The 19,820-nt window shown below is 41.7% G+C and overlaps 1 protein-coding gene across 2 annotated transcripts; it reads left to right on the forward strand.

Moving 5' to 3' along the window:
- The first annotated feature begins 494 nt into the window (after window positions 1–494).
- TPR2 (Tetratricopeptide repeat (TPR)-like superfamily protein) lies at window positions 495–19,205 on the forward strand. 2 transcript variants are annotated; one of them, XM_087394603.1, is made up of 8 exons: window positions 495–647; window positions 4,216–4,428; window positions 5,514–5,705; window positions 5,815–6,015; window positions 6,119–6,199; window positions 6,305–6,428; window positions 18,339–18,431; window positions 18,558–19,205. In XM_087394603.1, the coding sequence occupies exons 1-8, from the start codon at window positions 543–545 to the stop codon at window positions 18,626–18,628; spliced, it is 1,080 nt and encodes a 359-aa protein (XP_087250729.1). In that variant the 5' UTR covers window positions 495–542; the 3' UTR covers window positions 18,629–19,205. The 2 variants fall into 2 exon arrangements, with proteins under 2 accessions (XP_087250729.1, XP_087250730.1); XM_087394604.1 differs by having other exon boundaries at window positions 18,339–18,424; window positions 18,641–19,205.
- The last annotated feature ends 615 nt before the right edge of the window (window positions 19,206–19,820 follow it).

Consider the following 19,820-nt stretch of genomic DNA (forward strand, 5'->3'; position numbering starts at 1 on the left):
GTAAGCAAAGAGGATGAAGGTGAGATTGGTTGATAGTTGGAGACTATTGCTTTCTTCTTGTGTGTTGATGCATCATGAGAAAATCCAATGAGTTGTCGTCGATGAAACCTAGAGCCAAAAAGTGAATGAAAAGATGGGTCAGCAAACCATCTAGTCACACACTGACGAGCCTAGGGTAGACTTCTATGAGTGCTTCACACCAGAAATCCTTTGGTTGGAACACATGTTGATCAAACAACTGATTTGTCTACAATGTGTGGGACAGTGGGGGCAGCTAATCACAATCGACACCCATCTCTTGTTCGACCGCTACAAGCCGCCCAACTTGTTTGGCTGCAATGTGTGGGACAGCCATCTCTTGTTCGACCGCTACAAGCCGCCCAACTTGTTTGGCATAAGTTGCTCTTCATTGGTCCACGTAGGATGGAAGCCCTGCAAGATATCATTTCACAGGATGGCCACTTTAGTAGTATTGTAGAAACTCAGTGTTTAGTAGTATTGTAGAAACTCAGTGTTTACTGTTTGTGAGTGCATGTCAATCGATGGCTCTATGGCTCGAGCCAGGTTCCGAGTTTCTCACTTCCGAAGAACAAGCAGATTTAGATGCCATCTCGGCTCTCAGGGAGTCTGCTGCCATTGAGTTGAAGGTGAAAGCCTAACATCCATGATTTCTGTGCCAATTCAGAGAAGGATTATCCATTAGTCATCTCGTTCAGTCGATTCTAATTTGGAATTGCTGTTGTAAAATTTAGTCAGGCTTTGTCGTGTTTGTCACATCAGTATTACGAGCCCAACTCTGGCTTTTTCGCTTACGTGTAGTCAAACATTTTTTCTGGCAAACGAAATTTTATATGCCAAAATGGGTAATGGACAGCTACATGAAAAATTAAGCGCATGCAATTGAAAACCTTTGCTGGAACTCAGCTCGGCGTGCATTATTCTTCCAAGATGTACGATCAGTTGCATTCAATGCCCAACGACAATATTTATTCAAAAGTGCAGAGTTGTCATTGTTGGCTGTCTTTATGCTCTACACAGTTTTCTTTCATGGATCCACGTTAATTCGATGTGGCAATTGGAATGTAAGACATGGAAAAAATCTGATATCAGAACTCAAGGCTGGCTGATACTACACGTAAGATTGGTCATGTGAATTCCACTCGATGCAACAAGGTTTGGTTGAGTACTATCATTCTCTTATAAAGGGCTATGCAAGCTCACCAGTTGGATGTTACTTGTCCACCACCTTGTAGTAGAATTAATAGCCAATATAAGTGTCATAGCTCATGTTGAATGCAAGCCTGAGCTTACAAGAAGACGTTCTAGGCTAGTGAGCTTGGCGCTGGTATATCTATCCCCAAGCTGTGATTTGAATTTGAGAGGCACAAATTCAAGCTGGTTACGTCAGCGACTGTGACATAGTGAGTTGCAGACTTTGTCAAGGTGCTTCTTGCATACCTTCTCACTTTGGCGTTATCCATTTATTAGATCAGGAGTCCTTCGGCCAAGCCTCTTGTGCCATAAAGGAATTAATGAGATGTTAGGTTGTGTGGGTTAACGTATTTTCTAAATGGTTACAAAATCTATAACTTGGGGGTGGTTAGGAATGAATAAGCCTTTTGGGATGCTTTTATAAAAGCGTCCACAAGTTGGAGGCAGCTAAGAATTATTGAGCTTATTGGAATGTTTTTAAAAAGGTTACGTGAGATCAGAGTAGTCATACACACACAGACACACATATGTGTATATGTATATATATATATGTATGTATTGTGTGCTTCATTCCTCTCTTAATTTCGACATTTGGTATTTAGAGCCAAGTGTCCCTTAGCATATGATTCTAAGAGAGGAAGAAGAGAGGTTATAGACCATGGTGGGAGGCAAACCCAGAGGTTGGGCATCCAAAGGTGGGGATCCAACCTTGTGTGGCTGAAGGATATGATTTTGTCATGATAATTTGCTTGCGCATCATTAAGGCATTTGGTTGAGGCAGCAAAATCTTCAGTCTGTTTTGGAGGAGCTAGTGGTGGGCTACTAAAAAAAGGCACCTTTATACCCTGGCACTTCAGATATTGACCTAGTTGAGGTAGATTCTATTGTATACTTTTGTATTGGCATACATGTAGTTGATCGTCTTACCAAGATGGCTCACTTCATTCCAACTAGAGAGTCTGTTAGTGCCCCGCAAGTGGCAGATTTGTTTATTAAACATATATTTCGTTTGCATGGATTACCCAAATCCATAGTGTCAGACAGGGATGTCAAATTTACCAGTTATTTTTGGACTACAATATTTGAGACACTAAGGACTGAGTTGGGAATGAGTAGTGGGGATCATCCAGAAATGGATGGTCGGGCAGAAAGAATCAACCAAATTTTAGAGGATATACTTAGAGCATATGTGTCATTGAGGCAACATACATGGGACATGTGGTTGCTACTTCTAGAATTTGCCTACAATGATAGAAAACATTCCTCTACAGGGTTCAGTCTGTTTGAGCTGAACTATGGTTATAGACCAGCAAATCCAACTATAGTTGGAGTACCTTAGAAAGTGCCTAGTGCCGCGAACTTTGTGATTCAGATGTGGGAGATGCTAGCACTTGCGAGAGCTAACATCTGCCAAGCTATGGATAGAGCTAAGGCGTATGCGGATGAAAACAGATCCGTGAGAGAATTTAAGGAAGGAGAAAAAGTTTTTCTCAGAGTTTTTTCGCACTCTGAGTCTTTGACTGTAGGAGAGTGTGCTAAGTTATCACCCCGATATTGTGGGCCGTGGTTAATTCTAAAAAGAATAGGCAAGGTAGCCTATAAATTAGAATTACCACAAGGTTGTAAGGTGCACCCAGTGTTTCATGTTTCTCGTTTAAAGAAATTTTTGCATACAGGTGACTCGCTAATCGAGGGTGTTGTTTTGTTTCAGGAGATAGGGGATAATGCAGGACGCAAACCAACAAGAATCTTGGACCAAGAAACAATGCAAGTATGCAATCGGAAGATACCCACGGTGTTGGTTGCATGGCATGGTTTACCTCTATCAGAAGCTACCTGGGAATCCATATACTAGTTACGGAGAGTGTTCTCAGACTTTATCATCGAGGACGCTGATGCGTGAAGAGGGAAGGAATGTTACGCTCAAGTTGAGGTAACATGACCTCGGAAGGGTCAGTCGACATTTTCCTTTAAAGGATCAATGTTTGTATTATATTTGTTTGGGCTTCACGTAGATGATCAAAAAGGAATCAAGGTCAAGGTCCTTGGTGAGGGTGACATGGCACAAGACTAGGTGGATCTAAGGCTAAGGGGTCTAAATGCATTAAATGTGCCAAGGGGCAAATTATTTTAATGTTATCCCAAGAGAGGGGTAAATGGTGCATTTAGGAGGCACTTTAAATTGAGGACATGTGGCATACTAGATCCATCTAAGGAATTGGGGCTTGGTGGGTTTTGCAAGCAGGAGCTATTCACGTGAGAGATTTTTTTTTTCGTGAGAGCTCGCGAACACCGAGAAAAAGACGGAGGATAATTTGTGTGCATGTACCGTGATTCATCGTAGACTTAGGCGTAATGGAACAGGTTATGGAAAAGGGAACATAATAGAAGTGTCATTCAAACTATATCGACTTGTACAGACAATTTTGTCCGAGTGTATGGATTTTGTATGGAGATTTTTGGCCAATTTATTTATCTTTATGTATTATGTACATCGTACTGAATGTACCTAAAATTAATTTTCATATGGTATTCATATCTATATTCCTGTTGTAAGGAACTTACCTAATGTATGGTACCACCATGATGTGAACAGGTGAATTCCTGCTGGATATTGTTTTCTTTTTCATGTGAGGCGCAACAATATAATAAGGCTATGGGCGAAGCCACTTGAGTCTTCATTTTATAGTCTTCTATGTAGTTAATGCCTAGTGGTGTGATCTACTTGAAGTCTTTAAATGCGCATCTTCCTTCATGTGGACAATACTATGCACATAATAGCTAGTAAGACATGTATCTACTATGGAAGTATTCAATAGGGACATTTGTAACATGTAATTGCTGATACATAATGACTTGCATCCTTCATCTACCATGTTTGTCGAACATATGTGACGTGCTAACAAGGCATTTATTGATGTAAAGCACAAGAATTCTGACTGCTTAGTGTAACACTCCTGTGATTTTGTATCATGAAACAACTTTTATTCATAATGTTTGCAGGAGAAAGGAAACGAATACATGAAGATGGGGAAAAAACATTTCAAGGATGCGGTGGATTGTTACACAAGGGCAATTGATCAAAAAAGTATGGATGCAGTAAATACTGCAGTTTTGCATGCGAATAGAGCTCAGGTTCATCTTTGTCTTGGCAACTATAGGCGTGCTCTATTGGATGCACAAGAGGCACTCAAATTAAATCCTGCAAACATCAAGGTTACCTACAATCACTGACCTTTTGTATGTCAACTTTGTTTCTTCCTTTTTACATTGTCTCTTCCTCTTCAAAGCCCGCTCTGTTACCTGCTACTGTCTTGGCTGTGGCATACTGGGCCTGCACATACGGAGAGGGTGTCATTGCTGGTGCAACTGCGGCATATCGGGCCTTGCTCATTGAGGTTGTACTGACGGGGGCATACGGGCGGTCTGACGGGGGATGTGCGGAGGATTAAGGAGGGTGTACGGGGATTAAGGGCTGGAGAGAGAGAGAGATTTTTAACGTCCATGAAAGACCGAGGGGTCTATGAGGCTGGAAAAAAACCAAATACAATGAAAGCTAAAGGGTGGGACCACGAAACGGGCAACCAAGCTCAAGGTTGATGTCTGATACGAGAAAGTAAATGCATCGCACTGTTGTTGTGCGAGATAGAATCCAAGGCAACGATAGAGAGGGAGATTGAGAACTACATACTTTCTTTCCTAGGGTAGAAGTAAAGCCACCTCATCGTAAGACTAAAAAGGCTAGTTAAAAGAATCCTTTGGTTTGGAGAACTCATCCAAAGACTAAAAACATTTTTCCTTACTGTCGTAATCCAACTCTACAAAAGTAATTCCTATTACTTCTCCCCATTCCCCTAACGACGATATTAGAAATGTTGTAGCTACTTTGATGCATAGTGTTTCTCGTGATTTTCTGCTATTAGAAACATTGCATCTGCTTCCAGACTAATACATTGTGTTTATTGTGATTCTCCTTCCTCCTCAAACCAGAGAATTTTCACATATAGAGGCTACAAGAGAAGGTTACAGTTCTTGGATCAACTTATGTTTTTGAGTAAATTTTCTATGAAGGTTTTTGAAAGATACATATTAAAGTTCTTTTTAAACTTCTATATAACTTAGAAAACTTACTTCTCTTGTCAAGATCTTCATTTAAGAAATCAGCTTTGCTTTCAGTTGAAATTATTGCCAGAGAAGTCTCTAAAGTCTCAAGTCCTTCATCTTAGAAACGCTCCCACTTAAGAAAATAGCTTATGATCATTTCAGGCATTTAAAAACTAATAAGTGAATACTTTCTCTAGGCATACTTTCGTGGAGCCAAAGCCGCACTTTCTCTAGATTTACTTCATGATGCAGCTCAGTTGTGCTCTCTTGGCCTTGAACAAGATTCTGGGAATCAGGAGTTGATGAAGCTGAGAGAGAATGTTGACAAGAGGCTTGTGGAGGCTGAAGAACGAAAAAGACAGGCAACACTTGCACTGGCCAAGGCTGAGGTTTTTGAATTCTCTCTAGTGCTTCATTTTAGACAGCTTTCGATTGGATTATATAAATGATATGTATAGAGACAGTTCTTATTGAGATTGCTTTGTTGATGTCTCAAAGGTGTTATTGTCTGCATTGGCCACAAGAAACATAAGAATAGGAAAGCCTGTATATAAGGAGCACATAGGAGGTCGGAAGCCTTGGCTGGATGACAGCAATATGCTACACTGGCCGGTCATTCTGCTGTATGCAGAGGTTATGGCTAGTGATTTCATTGAAGATTTTTGTGAGGTGGACTCTTTCTCCTCTCATCTTGATATTATATCCTGCACGTTCTCATTACAATGCATAGACATGGCATATGATAAGTCTAGGCAATTTACGTAAGGATAAAATGCTTTGTCCCTCTTAACAACAAGATAACATATTTGGAGAGGATGCCCCATCATTGACATGGGACCATAGGCATGATTACACACGTCGCAATGTACATGTTTTCTATCAGGTAAGCCCTTTTTCTGATCTGCAATTGTCCTTTCACGTCTTTCATGTGTGAAATATTACTCAGATGCATAGGTGCTGATCTTTGACTAAACCCTGTATTTTAAAGGCCAGTGCAGATCCCTCTATGTCCAACAAGCAAGTTTTGAAGTATCTATTGGAAGGTAGTAACAGTTCTGAAGGAATGGAGGCCGATGAGCTGGACTCAGATGGATCCTGTGATATTGAGAGAGGTAAATATGGCTTATACTTTTGCCTTTATGTCCTTGATTAATTGAAATATATGGTACAACTGGGAATATTGATTTTTATCATGTCAACCCATGTAGTAATTTTCTGCTCTAGAATCTCTTGAAGTCTACATCTGAGGCTGACTTGGTAGTGTTCCAGGCGTAGTTTAATCATCCTTGCATCTGCAAATGATACTCTTTACAAGCCACAAAAATATAGTATAGATCTTTGTATATGCAGGCAATTGATGGAAAACTATAATGATTATGGATCTGGTTTCTTGGTGTACACTTGACTCCGGAGGTAATTAGGTGGTTAGGTTTATCCAAAAGGTTAAGTGCCCACTTTTTTTGGTTTGCAAAGAAAGGAACCTTCTATTAATGCTTGAAAGACTTCATACAAAACAGCAGCCCCGAAGGTGCTGCGTATGGGAAAAACTAGAAGAAGGCTGAAAGAAGGAAAAACCGGCCTGTTCCAGAGAAACCTAGCTCATTGCCTAGGGGATCTCTCGTATCGGGGCTAACAGCCAAGTGTGGGGAGTATACAACCAACGAATCCCTCGCAGAGTGAATATGTAGAAACTCCTGCAGGCTAAGCAGCCTAAAGGCATCCAAAACACAAGCCTTCTCTCCTCACTTTCTCTTTTTATTCTGGGGTCAAAGAAGATTTTGACCAGGCCCGAGCTGTCATTGGAGTTTGTGGACCTAGGACTGGCGGTGGCCATGGCAACTTTTAAGCCCGTAGTGGCCCTTGGTTGGCCGGAGGGGCTCCTTGTATGGCTAGCTAGCCCTAATTATATTGATTTGGTGATACAAGAAGGGGCAACGGTTGCCTTTGCTAGTACATGGGTAGGGGCATTGACTTGGGATATCTACATTGCGAAGTCTCATGGTTTCTCCATCTAGCACAATGGGCATAGTAAACGTCGGCCTTGCCCGTAGGCGAGGACACTCATTTATAGGATGGTTGCTCGTGCATATTCCACACACCATACATTGTCTCGTCTTGGAAACAAGTGCGGATTGCTAGGGCTTTCTCTTCTCGGCCCATCCTTGAGATGTTGAGCCACTTGATTTAACGGACCCGTGGCTACCTTGTGGTAGACCCAAGAGAGACTCAACATCCACCACTTCTAAATGTGCAGAGATGGCCCCAAGGATGGAAGACCGCTGAGAGCTAGCTGTGGAAATGACTCCAATAACCTCATGGGTGGAAGACCCCAAGGAACTGCATGCCACTACACCTGAAAGTTGGACTGGTAGACGGAGGAGAAGCCAATGTCTGATTTGTTACAGAATAGTTCACTGAACTATGCTCTAAGATGGAAGATGCTTGAGTTGGATGAAGGACTATTGTGATGGTGACATGTAGGAGGATAGTCCATGGAAAAATGCTTTTAGGTGGAAGACCCTTGAGTGGATGATGAACTCGCAGTGGCAGCTGCTTATGGGAAGATGGGCAGTAAGGCTTCAAGAAACTGCCAATGCTGTAAAAGGGGGATGAATATTTTTTGAGCAAAATCTTCATTCGTCTGAGTGAAGGAAAAAAGAAGCTTTCAACTATGTAAAAGTATGGCAAAAATGGATTGGAAGAAAACATAGTTTCACTTAGAAATATGCAAAGTATTATAGGAATGTTTATTTTATACACAAACCTGTACATGAATCTTTGGAGATGGTGAATAACATAATGGGATGGCATTTGAACAACCCACGTATAGAATAGATTTCTCTATGAAAATTCCCTTACGATCCTTCTTACAACTTTTAATCAATAGGGGGTGATATTGAAATCCCTCTCTCAACCTATCTTCATGAAAGGGTTTCTTCAACGAAACCTCATTGAAGCAATCCATTCAAGGTATTTGCGCCAGCAAAACCCCTTTGAAGTAGGTCTTCCAAGGTAGTTTTGCTGGCGAAAATACCTTAGACAATGCTTTTAAAATTGACATAACTTTCTCATCCAATGTCCAAATATAGTCATTCAACCACTCAAATTGACCGAAAAATGCCATTTGAGCACATCTATCAGGTTATATTTTGCAAAATCTTGCATATACATTCTTAAATCTTACATGTATTTTATGAGAGTAGATTTTAACAAGTAATTATATATGTATAATATTATCACATTGAGAGTAATTGTGACGGATGTTTCTTATAGAAATTATTTTTCAACACTCTTTTTAGGTAATAACAGGGGTACAAAGGATGTCTATAAACAAGAAAATTTACATTATGTGAAAGTGAATGAGTCATTATGCTGTATATTTTTATGTGATAAAGGAATCTAGTTCTAGTGAAAATAAAAGTGTAAAAACCATGTTTCTTAAAAAAATGCAATTTTTTAATTCTCTTGAAAAACATGCTCGGATAAACTTGCTCATAGGTTTTTGCTCGTACAAATGACGCATTCCTATAAAAGCAATCTCCTTTTGGTCTTGCGTGCACCGATCCTCCCTTGTTGCCAAGTTGACATGACGTCGGGCCTAATGCGTAACCTCCTCAAGGTGCTTATGTTCCAATAGGAGCTAGAAACAGCCCCAATGTGGTAGCATTCGCTTTTTTCTTCTTTCCTTTTTGGTGCTGGATCTAGAGCTGCTAAAAAAGGAACCGATTATGCTCAAGGAGACTATTCTCTTCCTTGAATGCTCGCATGAAAGCTGCAGTGCTGGATGTAAGACTGGTAGACCCATCAATTGCTGCGATAATGACTGCCAGAGAAAAAAAAAATCCCCCCCTTTGCCGCAGGGTGTAAATGCACACTAGTGAAGACGGGAGCCAACCTGATGTGCGATGGAGGGAGGGAGGGAGAGACAAAGAGAGTATGGTGCTACCACTAGTCCATGCTACGTCCAAAATAATAAAATAGGAGATATCCCTACCATGATTGCTCCTTAGCCGACTACATCCCCATTACTGTGATTTGTTGCCAGGACTCCCTTGAACCTATTTTAGATCCAAAGGAACCATGTTGCTCTGACACCAACGTAACATGTGGGGACTTACTGTGCGGAAATGAATTGAATGTGCATAACTTATCGTGCATACATATCTAGAAGTAAAGAGAGAATCCAAGTATGAAGGACACCAAAGATCTTCCTAGCTACTTTACACCGCTTTATTTATGATATATAATAGCTAGCGAAAATCCCCTAACCATTGACTACACATGACTACAAAATGGATACGAAAATGTTTCATGCGTCTATTGAGTCAGAAACTGTTGGCTAAATGCGGGACTGGATGCTGGGACTAGAAGCCAGAATTGCCCTGGAATGGCTGCTATAATGTTCACTTGGAACGAGGGGCCGAGGATGCTTTAAAATAGTGCCTGGAACAAGATGATTTGACCAGGTAGTTGACCAACCTGATTTGGTCGGCTGTTTTGATTGACCTGGTTAGCCCAACTGGGTTGACCTAGTCGAACCTAATCTAGTCTATTTTATGGCTAGTTAGGCTCCTGTTTGCTCTACGCACTTTTTGCCTTGGCTGTGTGGCAACCCTTGCCCAAACGTTGCCCTAACTGCTCCAAAATGTGTTGTATGTGCTGGGAATTATTCTGTGGATACCTGACGGTGCAGCTAGGTGTCACTACCGCTTGTGTTTGGCTCTGGTGCAGGGCAATGCGTGGTGAGAACTCAGTTGGTGGTTAATCGTCTATGTATTTCTTGGGACAACTTGGTCATTAGACTCTTATATAGAGAGGGCCTTCCATTTTACTCAAGTTCTTGGTCACCTCACCACTAAGGAAGCCGAAAGACACAATTGGAGAGTAAGTAATTGTGATGATTCAGACTTATTGGCCAAAAGTGTGAAGTAATATAAAAAACTTTGATATAGGCCTAAACCTAGATAAATTCAACCATGAAATGAAAGCAACCAAGGAAAAAGGTCTATCTTACTACTATAGACATTTTGTTTTCGAGTGTAGAGGACAAAAGTTAGGCGAGAGACTAAATCTATTTACGATATTGAAACTTGAAAAAGAGTTATTGAAGCTTTACAATAAGTATTGTAATCAAACAAATATGGGAACATAGGTGAGTTATGTTTTTTAAAGGGCTTCTATTTACCTTTATTCCTCACAAATAGTGATTCATAGCTTGAGAAAAAAACCACCAAGGATCATGTTGAGTTGGGAGATTTTTTACTCCATCAAATCAAAGGTATTTGTAAGATACCAACATAGATATTCACAAATTTTGTACAAAAATATATGAGACATACATAATGTTTTGTATGAACCAAGCTTCAAGGAAAATGCCTCTGTGCAATGCCATGACTAAACAAAAGAGAGGGGTTCCTACACCCATCACTACAGCTAGTGCTTAAGGCGCTAGCTACAGGCCAATGCAAATAACAAAAATAAAGTTTGATGGCTACGTCTATCTCATTCAAGATAGTTGATGACATGAGTCGTAACCAAAGATGGTGAGGAAGGATGTTTTATGAACTTATGACATTTGTATCAAACTTCAATATTTTGGTGCATGAAAGATTTAGACATTTGAACATATAGAGTCTTGTCCTAATGAATAGTGAAGGACTCGCCTATAGTCTGCCTCATCTTTGACATGAGAAGATCATTTGCAAATGATGTATCGTGGAGAGCATATTTTGGTGCATGAAAGATTTATACATTTGAACATATAGAGTCTTGTCCTAATGAATAGTGAAGGACTCGCCTATAGTCTACCTCATCTTTGACATGAGAAGATCATTTGCAAATGATGTATCGTGGAGAGCATAGTCTTGAAAAGACTCCAAAGAAAGCCGCAAGGAAGAAAAACATCCTTGAGTTGATATATTTAGGCCTATGTGGTTCAATTAATGAAATTTCTAGGTGATGGTCAAATGAAGAGATTAATGTACTTTCTAAAAGAGAAATCTGAGACTCTTTAATTATTTCCAAGCCTGTTGCCAGTGTGCGTAGGACTAGCAAAGAGGCATTGCCAAGCATCCCCTTGGAAATAAGGCATATCTACGCATGAGAGAGAGAGAGAGAGAGAGAGAGAGAGAGAGAGAGAGAGAGAGAGATTTAATCCAAGGTTAGGGGCCACTGGACCCATGGCTGATGCCCATGACGAGAAAATTAAAGAAGTGCATCACGCTATAGCTACAAGAGAAACCGACAAGGGGGGAAGCAAACACCAAGGAGAATCCCTTGGTTGTCTATCAATTGGCCACCTAGCTTAGAAAGATAGAGGGAGGGAAAGAGGGAGAGAGAAAGAAAGAAAGTTTATTAAAGTCTTCCGAAGATCGATGAACTATGAGAAACCTGATACAAGCAAGCTAAAAGGGTGGAGCTACTGAACGAGCATCAAAACCCAAGCTAAAAGCTAAATGCTATATAGTCATAATAACATCAGTGATACCATCATAACCATCAATATCACAATGATTGTCTACATCATCACGTTATCATATCATATATCCTCCCCTCCCCATCCGTGTCAAGGACATTGGGGGAGTGGTAGCATGAAGTCAGACATAGAGTTCTATCGGCTGCCTGTGGACACAGTCCTATGTGGTCTCCTAGTCGTGCCTCTGTGTCTGACAAGGGCTATGGTGATCCTTGTTGGTCGTGCTCCAACTCTGAACAAGGAGGGGATGTCCCCAAGTGTAATCTGTTTCTCTAAGTGGCTCACGAAGCTGGAAGATTATTTCCTCTTTTACCCCAAACAAGATGAAGACCGCATCATTTTGTCAGGGATGCATTTGCAGGATTATGCTCACACTTGGTGGCAGTGCATGAGGGACACATGTCGAAGGCAGAGCCCATGTGATTGAAGGGTCAAATCAAGAGCATAACTGTTCATATGCTTGTGGACAGGGGAGTACACATAGCGCTTCATCAACAGCAAGACCTTGCAGAAGGTGGGATTGATTGCCATAGAAATAGATCATGGGCTGAGAGTTGAGGTTGCCAATGGACAGCATATGATTAGTTGACTATGTTGCGAGGATGCGGCTCTCTCATGATTATGATTTTGTAGGTGATCTCTTTGCATTGGACATGGGTTTGATTGATATTGTCCTAGGCTGCGATTGGATGAAATCCCTGGGGGAGTTTAGCATGGGCTTGAATGCCTTGACACTCCGCTTTGCAAACAGTGGTAGGCAATGATATTGCATGGCATGACAGCCCCGGAAATGCAGGTCATGTCAGCAAGACAATTGGCCCGAGAGCTCAAGAAGGAAAATGCCATCTATGCATTGAATGTGTCAATCTCATAAGGGAAGCATTCCCCAAGTGGAGGATTTGGATATGCAGGAGTTGCTCTCAGATTTTGCGGGTGTATTTGCTGATATGCCATCTCAGTTGCCTCCAAAAAGGGATGTGGATCATGCCATAGTTCCGGAACTTGGCAATAAGCCCATAACCAAAGCCCCATACCGTCTTTGCAAAGTGGAATGGGAGGAAGTGGCAGTACAGGTGCGGGAGCTGCTTGAGAAGAATTTCATCTCCCTTTGCCTCCCGAGTGTTCCTAGTGAAAAGACAAATACTTTCTACTGTATGTGCATTGACTATAGAGATCTCAATATTTCCAATCCTGAGGATTGATGATATGTTGGATGAACTCAAGAGTGCTCAGTTCTTCACGAAGATATATTTGAGGTTGGGCTACCATTAGATCATAGTAAAAGAGGGAGATGAGCACTGGACAACCTTCTGCACAGATCTGGGTTTATATGAGTTAAAGGTGATGCCATTTGGGTTGACTAATGCACCAACCACCTTCTAGACACTCATGAACAAAATATTGCAGCCACTTCTCTTCCAATGCATGCTGGTTTTCTTTGATGACATCCTCATTTACAGCAAGAACCAACATTGGACATGCCAAACAAGTGCGGGAAATTTTGAGGCTGTATCAGCTTTATGCAAAAGCCAGCAAATGTACTTTCATGGCAGAATAGGTTTAATATTTGGGGCACATTGTGAGTAGAGATGGTATTTGGATAGATTCTGCAAAGGTGAAATGCATAAGGGAATGGCCGCAGCCGTAAAATCCCACCCAGCTAAGATATTTTTTGGGTCTTGCCTGCTTCCATAAGAGATTTATTCGAAGTTTTGCTAAGAGGGCAGCTCCTCTTACTAACCTTTTGAACCCTAACTATTGGCAGAGTTTTGGGGGCTGTCCTAAGGCAGGAGCACGGTGTGATATGCTTTGAAAGTAGGAAATTTGATGCCAAGGACTCAATTACCATGTGGAAATGTAGACCATCTTGCATGCTTCGAAAAATGGCACCACTATGTATATGGGAGCAAGATTAAGGATAATGCAGATCATAGGGTACTCAGATCCTTCGTCATGCAGCTAAACTTGTCAGTTAAGCAAAAGAGATTGTTAGCTACAATTCAGTCCTATGATTTTGATTTTGAGTACATAAAAGGAAAAGAAAATGTGGTTGCAGATGCCTTACAGGCTTGCATGTTGTCTGTTGTCTCTACCATTTATTAGGATTGGACTCATGGCATTCAGGAAGAATATATACAGAATTCAAAGACAGGAGCCATATTTTCAGATTTGCAAGGGCCTTCATGCCAAAGTCATGACTTTAAATTGCATAATGGGTGGTTTTGGTCCAAGGATAGAATTTACCTTGTGCGAGACTCACAGTATAAGCAGCTGGTCTTGCAAGAAATGCATTCCTCTCCTATGGCTGGACATACAGGTGTCACAAAGACTTATGAGAGGGTTAGACAGAGCTTCTTCCAGGAAGGCATGTGGCGAGATGTGGTCAAACATGTTGCTGAATGCTTGCCCTGTCAACAGAATAATGTGGACAGCAAACTACCAGTTGGTCTATTGCAACCATTACCCATTCCAGAGGGAGAATGGACACATTTAGCAATGGATTTCATTACAGACTTGCCTTCTACAGAGAGGAGATGTGACAGCATTTGTGTTGTGGTGGATAGATTGACAAAACAGGCCCATTTCATACCCACTAAGACTCGATATTCAGCATCACAGGTTGCTTGACAGTTCATTGATCATATGTTTAAGCACCATGGCTGTCCCTACAAAATTGTCAGTGACAAGGATGTAAAAGTTTGGCAAGAATTACTTACAACAATGGGTACTTTGCTCACACCTAGCATTGCATACCATCTTGTGACTGATGGACAGCTAGAAAGGGTGAACAAATCGGTGGAGGAATACTCGAGGGATTTTTGTCATGATACTCAAAGGACAAGTGGCTTGAACTTGCTGAATTTTGCCACAACAATACCAAGCCTCTCTCTATTGGCATGAGCCCATTGGAGGCAATGTGTGGGTATGAAGTGGAAATGCCTTCCTCACTTGCAGACATGTTGTGCAAAATCAGTAAGTACGAGTTGACTTGGAAAGGATGGAGGCCCTTTTTGGCTAAAAAGAATATGCAGGATGCCCAAGCCAAAAGCAGAAGAAATATGCGGATGAATGCAAGAGATATTTGGTCTTCAAAGAAGGGAATTATGTGCATTTATGTCTCCACAAAAATCGTTATGCTTCATTGAGGGGTAATAACAAGACAAAGCTTGTTTATCGGTACTATGGCCCTACAGGATCATCCAAAGGATTAGGGTAGTAGCATAGCAATTGGAGCTACCAATTACCTCCAAGATTCACAATGTGTTTTATGTGTCTTCGCTGAAACAACATGTAGGCCAACATGTGCACATACTTCCAAAGCTACCACCTATGGATGAGGAGGGTCATATTGTCTATGTTCTTGAGTGCATTGTGGGTTTTAGAAATCAAGTTTGCTGCAACATGGTACACATTGAATACCTCATTAAACGGAAAGGACTTCCAGAGGATGAACGATAATGGCAGCCAGAGAGCATTGTCTAGGAGTACCCCTATCTTTTATCAGGCTTACATGACAGCCGGTACATGTAATTTTGAGGGTGAAATTCTATGGGAAGGAATGGCCTGTAGAAAGGGGAAAGTTAACCACAAAGGTTTTTTTTTTCCCCAAAAAAAGGTAACTTCTATTAATGCTTGAAAACCATACAACCAGCTTCCAAAAGGAGCTATTGATGAAAAACAAAGTAGAAAACGGTTGCTAGCTACAAGAATGAACACCCTTTTCGGATCTCATGGCTCATCACCTATAGAGATTCCGAAATAGGAGCTAGCAACCATGATGGTGGTCTATATGCCTAGCGAATACCTCTTGGGAAAAGGGTGTAGAATACGCCTGCCGGCCAAGTCTGGCGGAAGCGCTCCCGCCTCTCGACAGTCGCTCTTGAGCCTAGAGTACTGCGCTCCCAAATGGCGTGCAAGTTGGAGATGATATCCTACCAAATGGCTACTAGGATAGCTGTCGGAGAAGTCGTTTGGCCTCCCATCACCCGGTTGCAACAAGCTACCCAAATGTTCCATGCAGTGATGCATGCAGTGATGCTGGAAACAATCTCCCAAACACCATCCTCTAGGAGAGGTGGTGGGCGTGGGCGAGAGCGCTTAACTACGTCATGAACCTCAATCTGGGAAACCTTCTGCCAAGCCGGCGAGATAGGATCGATCGCAAAGGCGTGTGAGCCAGGCCACCATCCCCCACGTGAAATCCCTCCCACATGTGAAATCCCTGCCCATCCTCCGCGTGCTAGCAACAATCTTGAAGTACGCTGGCCATATCCGTTGTGCGATAGGGCAGCCCTAAAGACAGTGCGGGATTGTCTCTGGAACTCCATCCATACAACCAGTGCATCTGCCATCTATCCTCATCTGCTCCAGCCACGGGCCAATGGGCAGGCCCCCATGCGCCAACAGCGAATAGAAATAAGAAATCTTCCGCAGGCGCAAACTCGTCCAAAGGTGAGGCCAAAAAGCGGCCTATGATCTCTTGCGGGACATCTTGAACCAAAAAGGGGTTAACGTAGGGGTGCTTTGGTGAAGGTTAGAGGGGATAATGAAGGGGACTATATAAGTCCAAGCCCTCCACTCTTGTATCACTTTTGGTTATGACACCTTATCTCAATGTACCTCCTCCCCTCGCTTCCTACTCCTACGTGGCACGTGCTCTCTCTCTCTCTCTCTCTCCCTCCCTCCCTTTTATCCCATCTCCTTCTTTCTCCCTCTCTCTCTCTCTCCCTTTTGCTCTTCTATCCCCCTTTCTCTAATCTGCCCCTACCCCCTTTTCTACACTTGGCAACCACAAATGCAATGCAAAACAAGGCTATGAAGCATCGCGGGCATTTGGGATGTGCACAAAAGGTCTGTCTCCATATGTTGATTGAGAGCCCACCGTGCTAGAAGAGTTAGAAAAATATGAAAAGGTCTGTTTGCACCGCAGGCATCTGGAATCCACACCAAAGGTCTGTTTGATCGAGAACCCATAGTGCTAGAAGAGTTAGAAAAATATGAAAATTTCTCTCTTCTAGTAGGATCTTCAAAATGGTCTCCAAGACTGGGTCTGCATTGGTAAGGTGATGCCATAGGTTTTCCAATGTGCTCTCTGGATGGGATCCATAGTAAGGCTTTGAAGCTGGCCTTGTTTGGCATTCTTGATTGTGTAGTTGAAGAAATCATGTCTTCCAAAGGGAGGCACTCCATCACCACTCTGTAGGATGCCAAGGTAGGTCTTGGAGTGGGCATCCACCGTACAGCCAAAGGTGTCATGGATAACCCATAGTAAGCAAAGTGTGATGATCTATAAACCATCACCCATCACCATTGTGATTGTATGAAGAACAATGTCCTCAATTAGCTCGTGCTCTATCAGTCTGACTAGTCTCCATCCTTGTACAACCTTGCAAAGAATTGTTGTTTCTCCCTGGTCCCAAAGGATGCAAATAATTGTAAAGGACCCTTAAAGTAATGCCTATTTTTGAGAAGACACCTAGTCAGTGAACTCATGTACTGCCAATCAAGGGGTATATTTGCATCAAACTACAAGGTGCATCTGCGAGTGTCTCGTTAGTCTTGAGTGATGTTGTGATGCTCAGAAGAGAGAAGCTCCCTAAATCCCCCACAATGGAGGCAGGTCCCCTCTCCCATGTCGACCACTACATGTATTCCAAGATGTCCAGACTCCTAAGTCATTAGCAAAGAGCTTGTTCCACATGATGGGCTATATGTTCCTTTCATCTTAGAGTTTGAGGAGGAACCTTTGTGTGAGAGATATTATGACTGGTGCCAAGTTGTGACGATCATTGCCAAAAGAGGAGAGGAGGGGAATCAGATGTGAACATCTGCAAAAATCCATCTTGTGCTCTATGGGGAGTGTATAGCTGAATGAGTCGAGTGAAAAAATCCTGCCAAGTCTCATTGCTAGGAAGAAGTCCTCTATTAACCAAGTTACCTAGCATTGCTTTGACTTGGATGTAGGATCAATAATATTGAGGCCTTCCACATGCAAAGCCAACGTGATTGCGCACTAGGCCACTATGGTCGTCGTGTCTGTGGTGCCATCAGATCCGAATGAGAGATGGATCGATATCTCCTGAGCTGGCCTATACAAGAAGGAGAAAAGCACCAAGTAGAGCCTGTTTTCTTGATGCTGCTAGATGAAGTTGGTTTTTTTATTGCTGACGCTTTCACAAGGTTGGTGTGTTTATAGATTGTTTCATATACATGACCATGAGCTAGGATTTGGGAGGATTACATGCCATGTCATCTTGATAGCCTTATTTAAAGGAATGTGGGAAAGAGAGAGGTGATCATAGAAACTCTTGGTAGAGAATCATTAATCATATGTCTCACGTCATGGCTAGCAACCTTCTGAATTTTCTCACTAGCAACATCTCAGGTCATGGCTAGCAATTTGTGAGAAACTCTTGGTAGAGCAGCATTAATCATACATCATTGCTAGCAACCTTCTGAATTTCATCACTAGATTCATTGACACCTTAGGCAGAAAACCCAATTCAAATATTGCTTGTTATGGTTGAAAGGAGTTTGACTTTTGCAGAGGATACCGCCAAACAATGGATCAAGGTTTCAGAAAGATCATCACTGCATGATGTCCTAGCAAAGAGAAATTACGTTGTTCCTGGAGTACCCGGTATACTTTTGACCTTTTTTTTTCTGTAATCTGCTATTCTATGCCCTTATATTATTGTTTATAAGCTTTTTTGTTGACAAACCTTCTCTCTTTTCCCTTGCAATGTGTGTGGGAATGGTATTGCAGTATTTTATGTCCTTTCAACAAGTTCAAGTTTCTATGGAGACTTTCTCTCAGGAAAGTGGTCTCCTCCTTAATATGCATGCAAGTGGAAGGCGATTTTGAATGGTGGGAAGATACCTGGTGTACTATGATTGTCTGAATTGGAGAGCTCATCAGTCAGTCATATATAAGCATTGAATGTCAGGGGCCTTCAGGAATATTTGGAGGCAGTCAGAGAACCTGAGAAGTGGCTGTCATGGATTTTGTCAGATATGAGTTGTCAGGATTCCTAATCTGCAATATCACCAAGTTAGAACACTCACCACACCTCTTAAGCCATGCTGTTGTCTTTCTACTAATGTTTAATACCCCTTAAATTATTCGATTAGGAAAATGAATTGAGTTTTTGTTGGTGCCCTCAGATGTGGAATTCTTTCTTGCTATGAAGAATAGTAATGTCATTTAGAATAACAGCTGCCAAAGCAGAATAGATAATTGCAATATGCCCAAAGACAGTCCTGTGTCATGTTTTTCACTCTAAATATGCAGCTATATCTAGGAGTGTGAGACTCTACACAGGAGGAATGGACATAGACATACAATGGTGTACCTTGGCTTAAAGCTCTCTAGCATGGTGCCGTTCGATCCTAAATGTTTCATTTCATATGTAGCAGCCATTTTTATTTAGGACGCAAATGGTTATTTTAACAGTAAAATTGCCCATTGCAACTTTGTGTCTTGTCAGTCTACTAATCCTGGAGACCCTTAATGTACTGTGACAATCCATAGTCTTGCACTGGCCTATGGGAACTTTGGGCTCCACAGCATTAACGGTGCCTTTGAGGGCTAAACACATCCATCTTGCGTAAGGAGAAGGTGCCATGTGCTTTGATTGAGTTTCAACATTTCTACAGTCTTGGAAGGAATGCTCATCCATCTTCGAAGTTGAATAGTCAAATCCTTTATTGTCTGGTAGTATATCTCATGATGTACAATTTAATGTGCAATTCCTCTTGCTCTAGCTCACCTTCAATGATATATGGAATAAGTGTCGGGGCTGTTTTTCTTCAATTTCTTAATGTTGCTCACATAATGCAATTCTATTTGATTTCTCTTTTTTTTTAAATTTTCCTTGTTTTTTGGAAGAGCCTAGGAGGAATGGGGAGCTCGAGTGGTGTTTTTGTTTTACTACTTAATATTGGGATCTTTGCATTCTTATATTGTAGTGATGTCCATTTGGGTCCTGTAATTTGATGTGGCTTATCAAAACAGTTGGTATGGGAATTG

Source organism: Dipteris shenzhenensis, chromosome 23, assembly GCF_047967505.1.
Source record: "Dipteris shenzhenensis isolate YYH24624 ecotype China chromosome 23, Dip_SZ_1.0, whole genome shotgun sequence".
NCBI lineage: Eukaryota > Viridiplantae > Streptophyta > Polypodiopsida > Gleicheniales > Dipteridaceae > Dipteris > Dipteris shenzhenensis.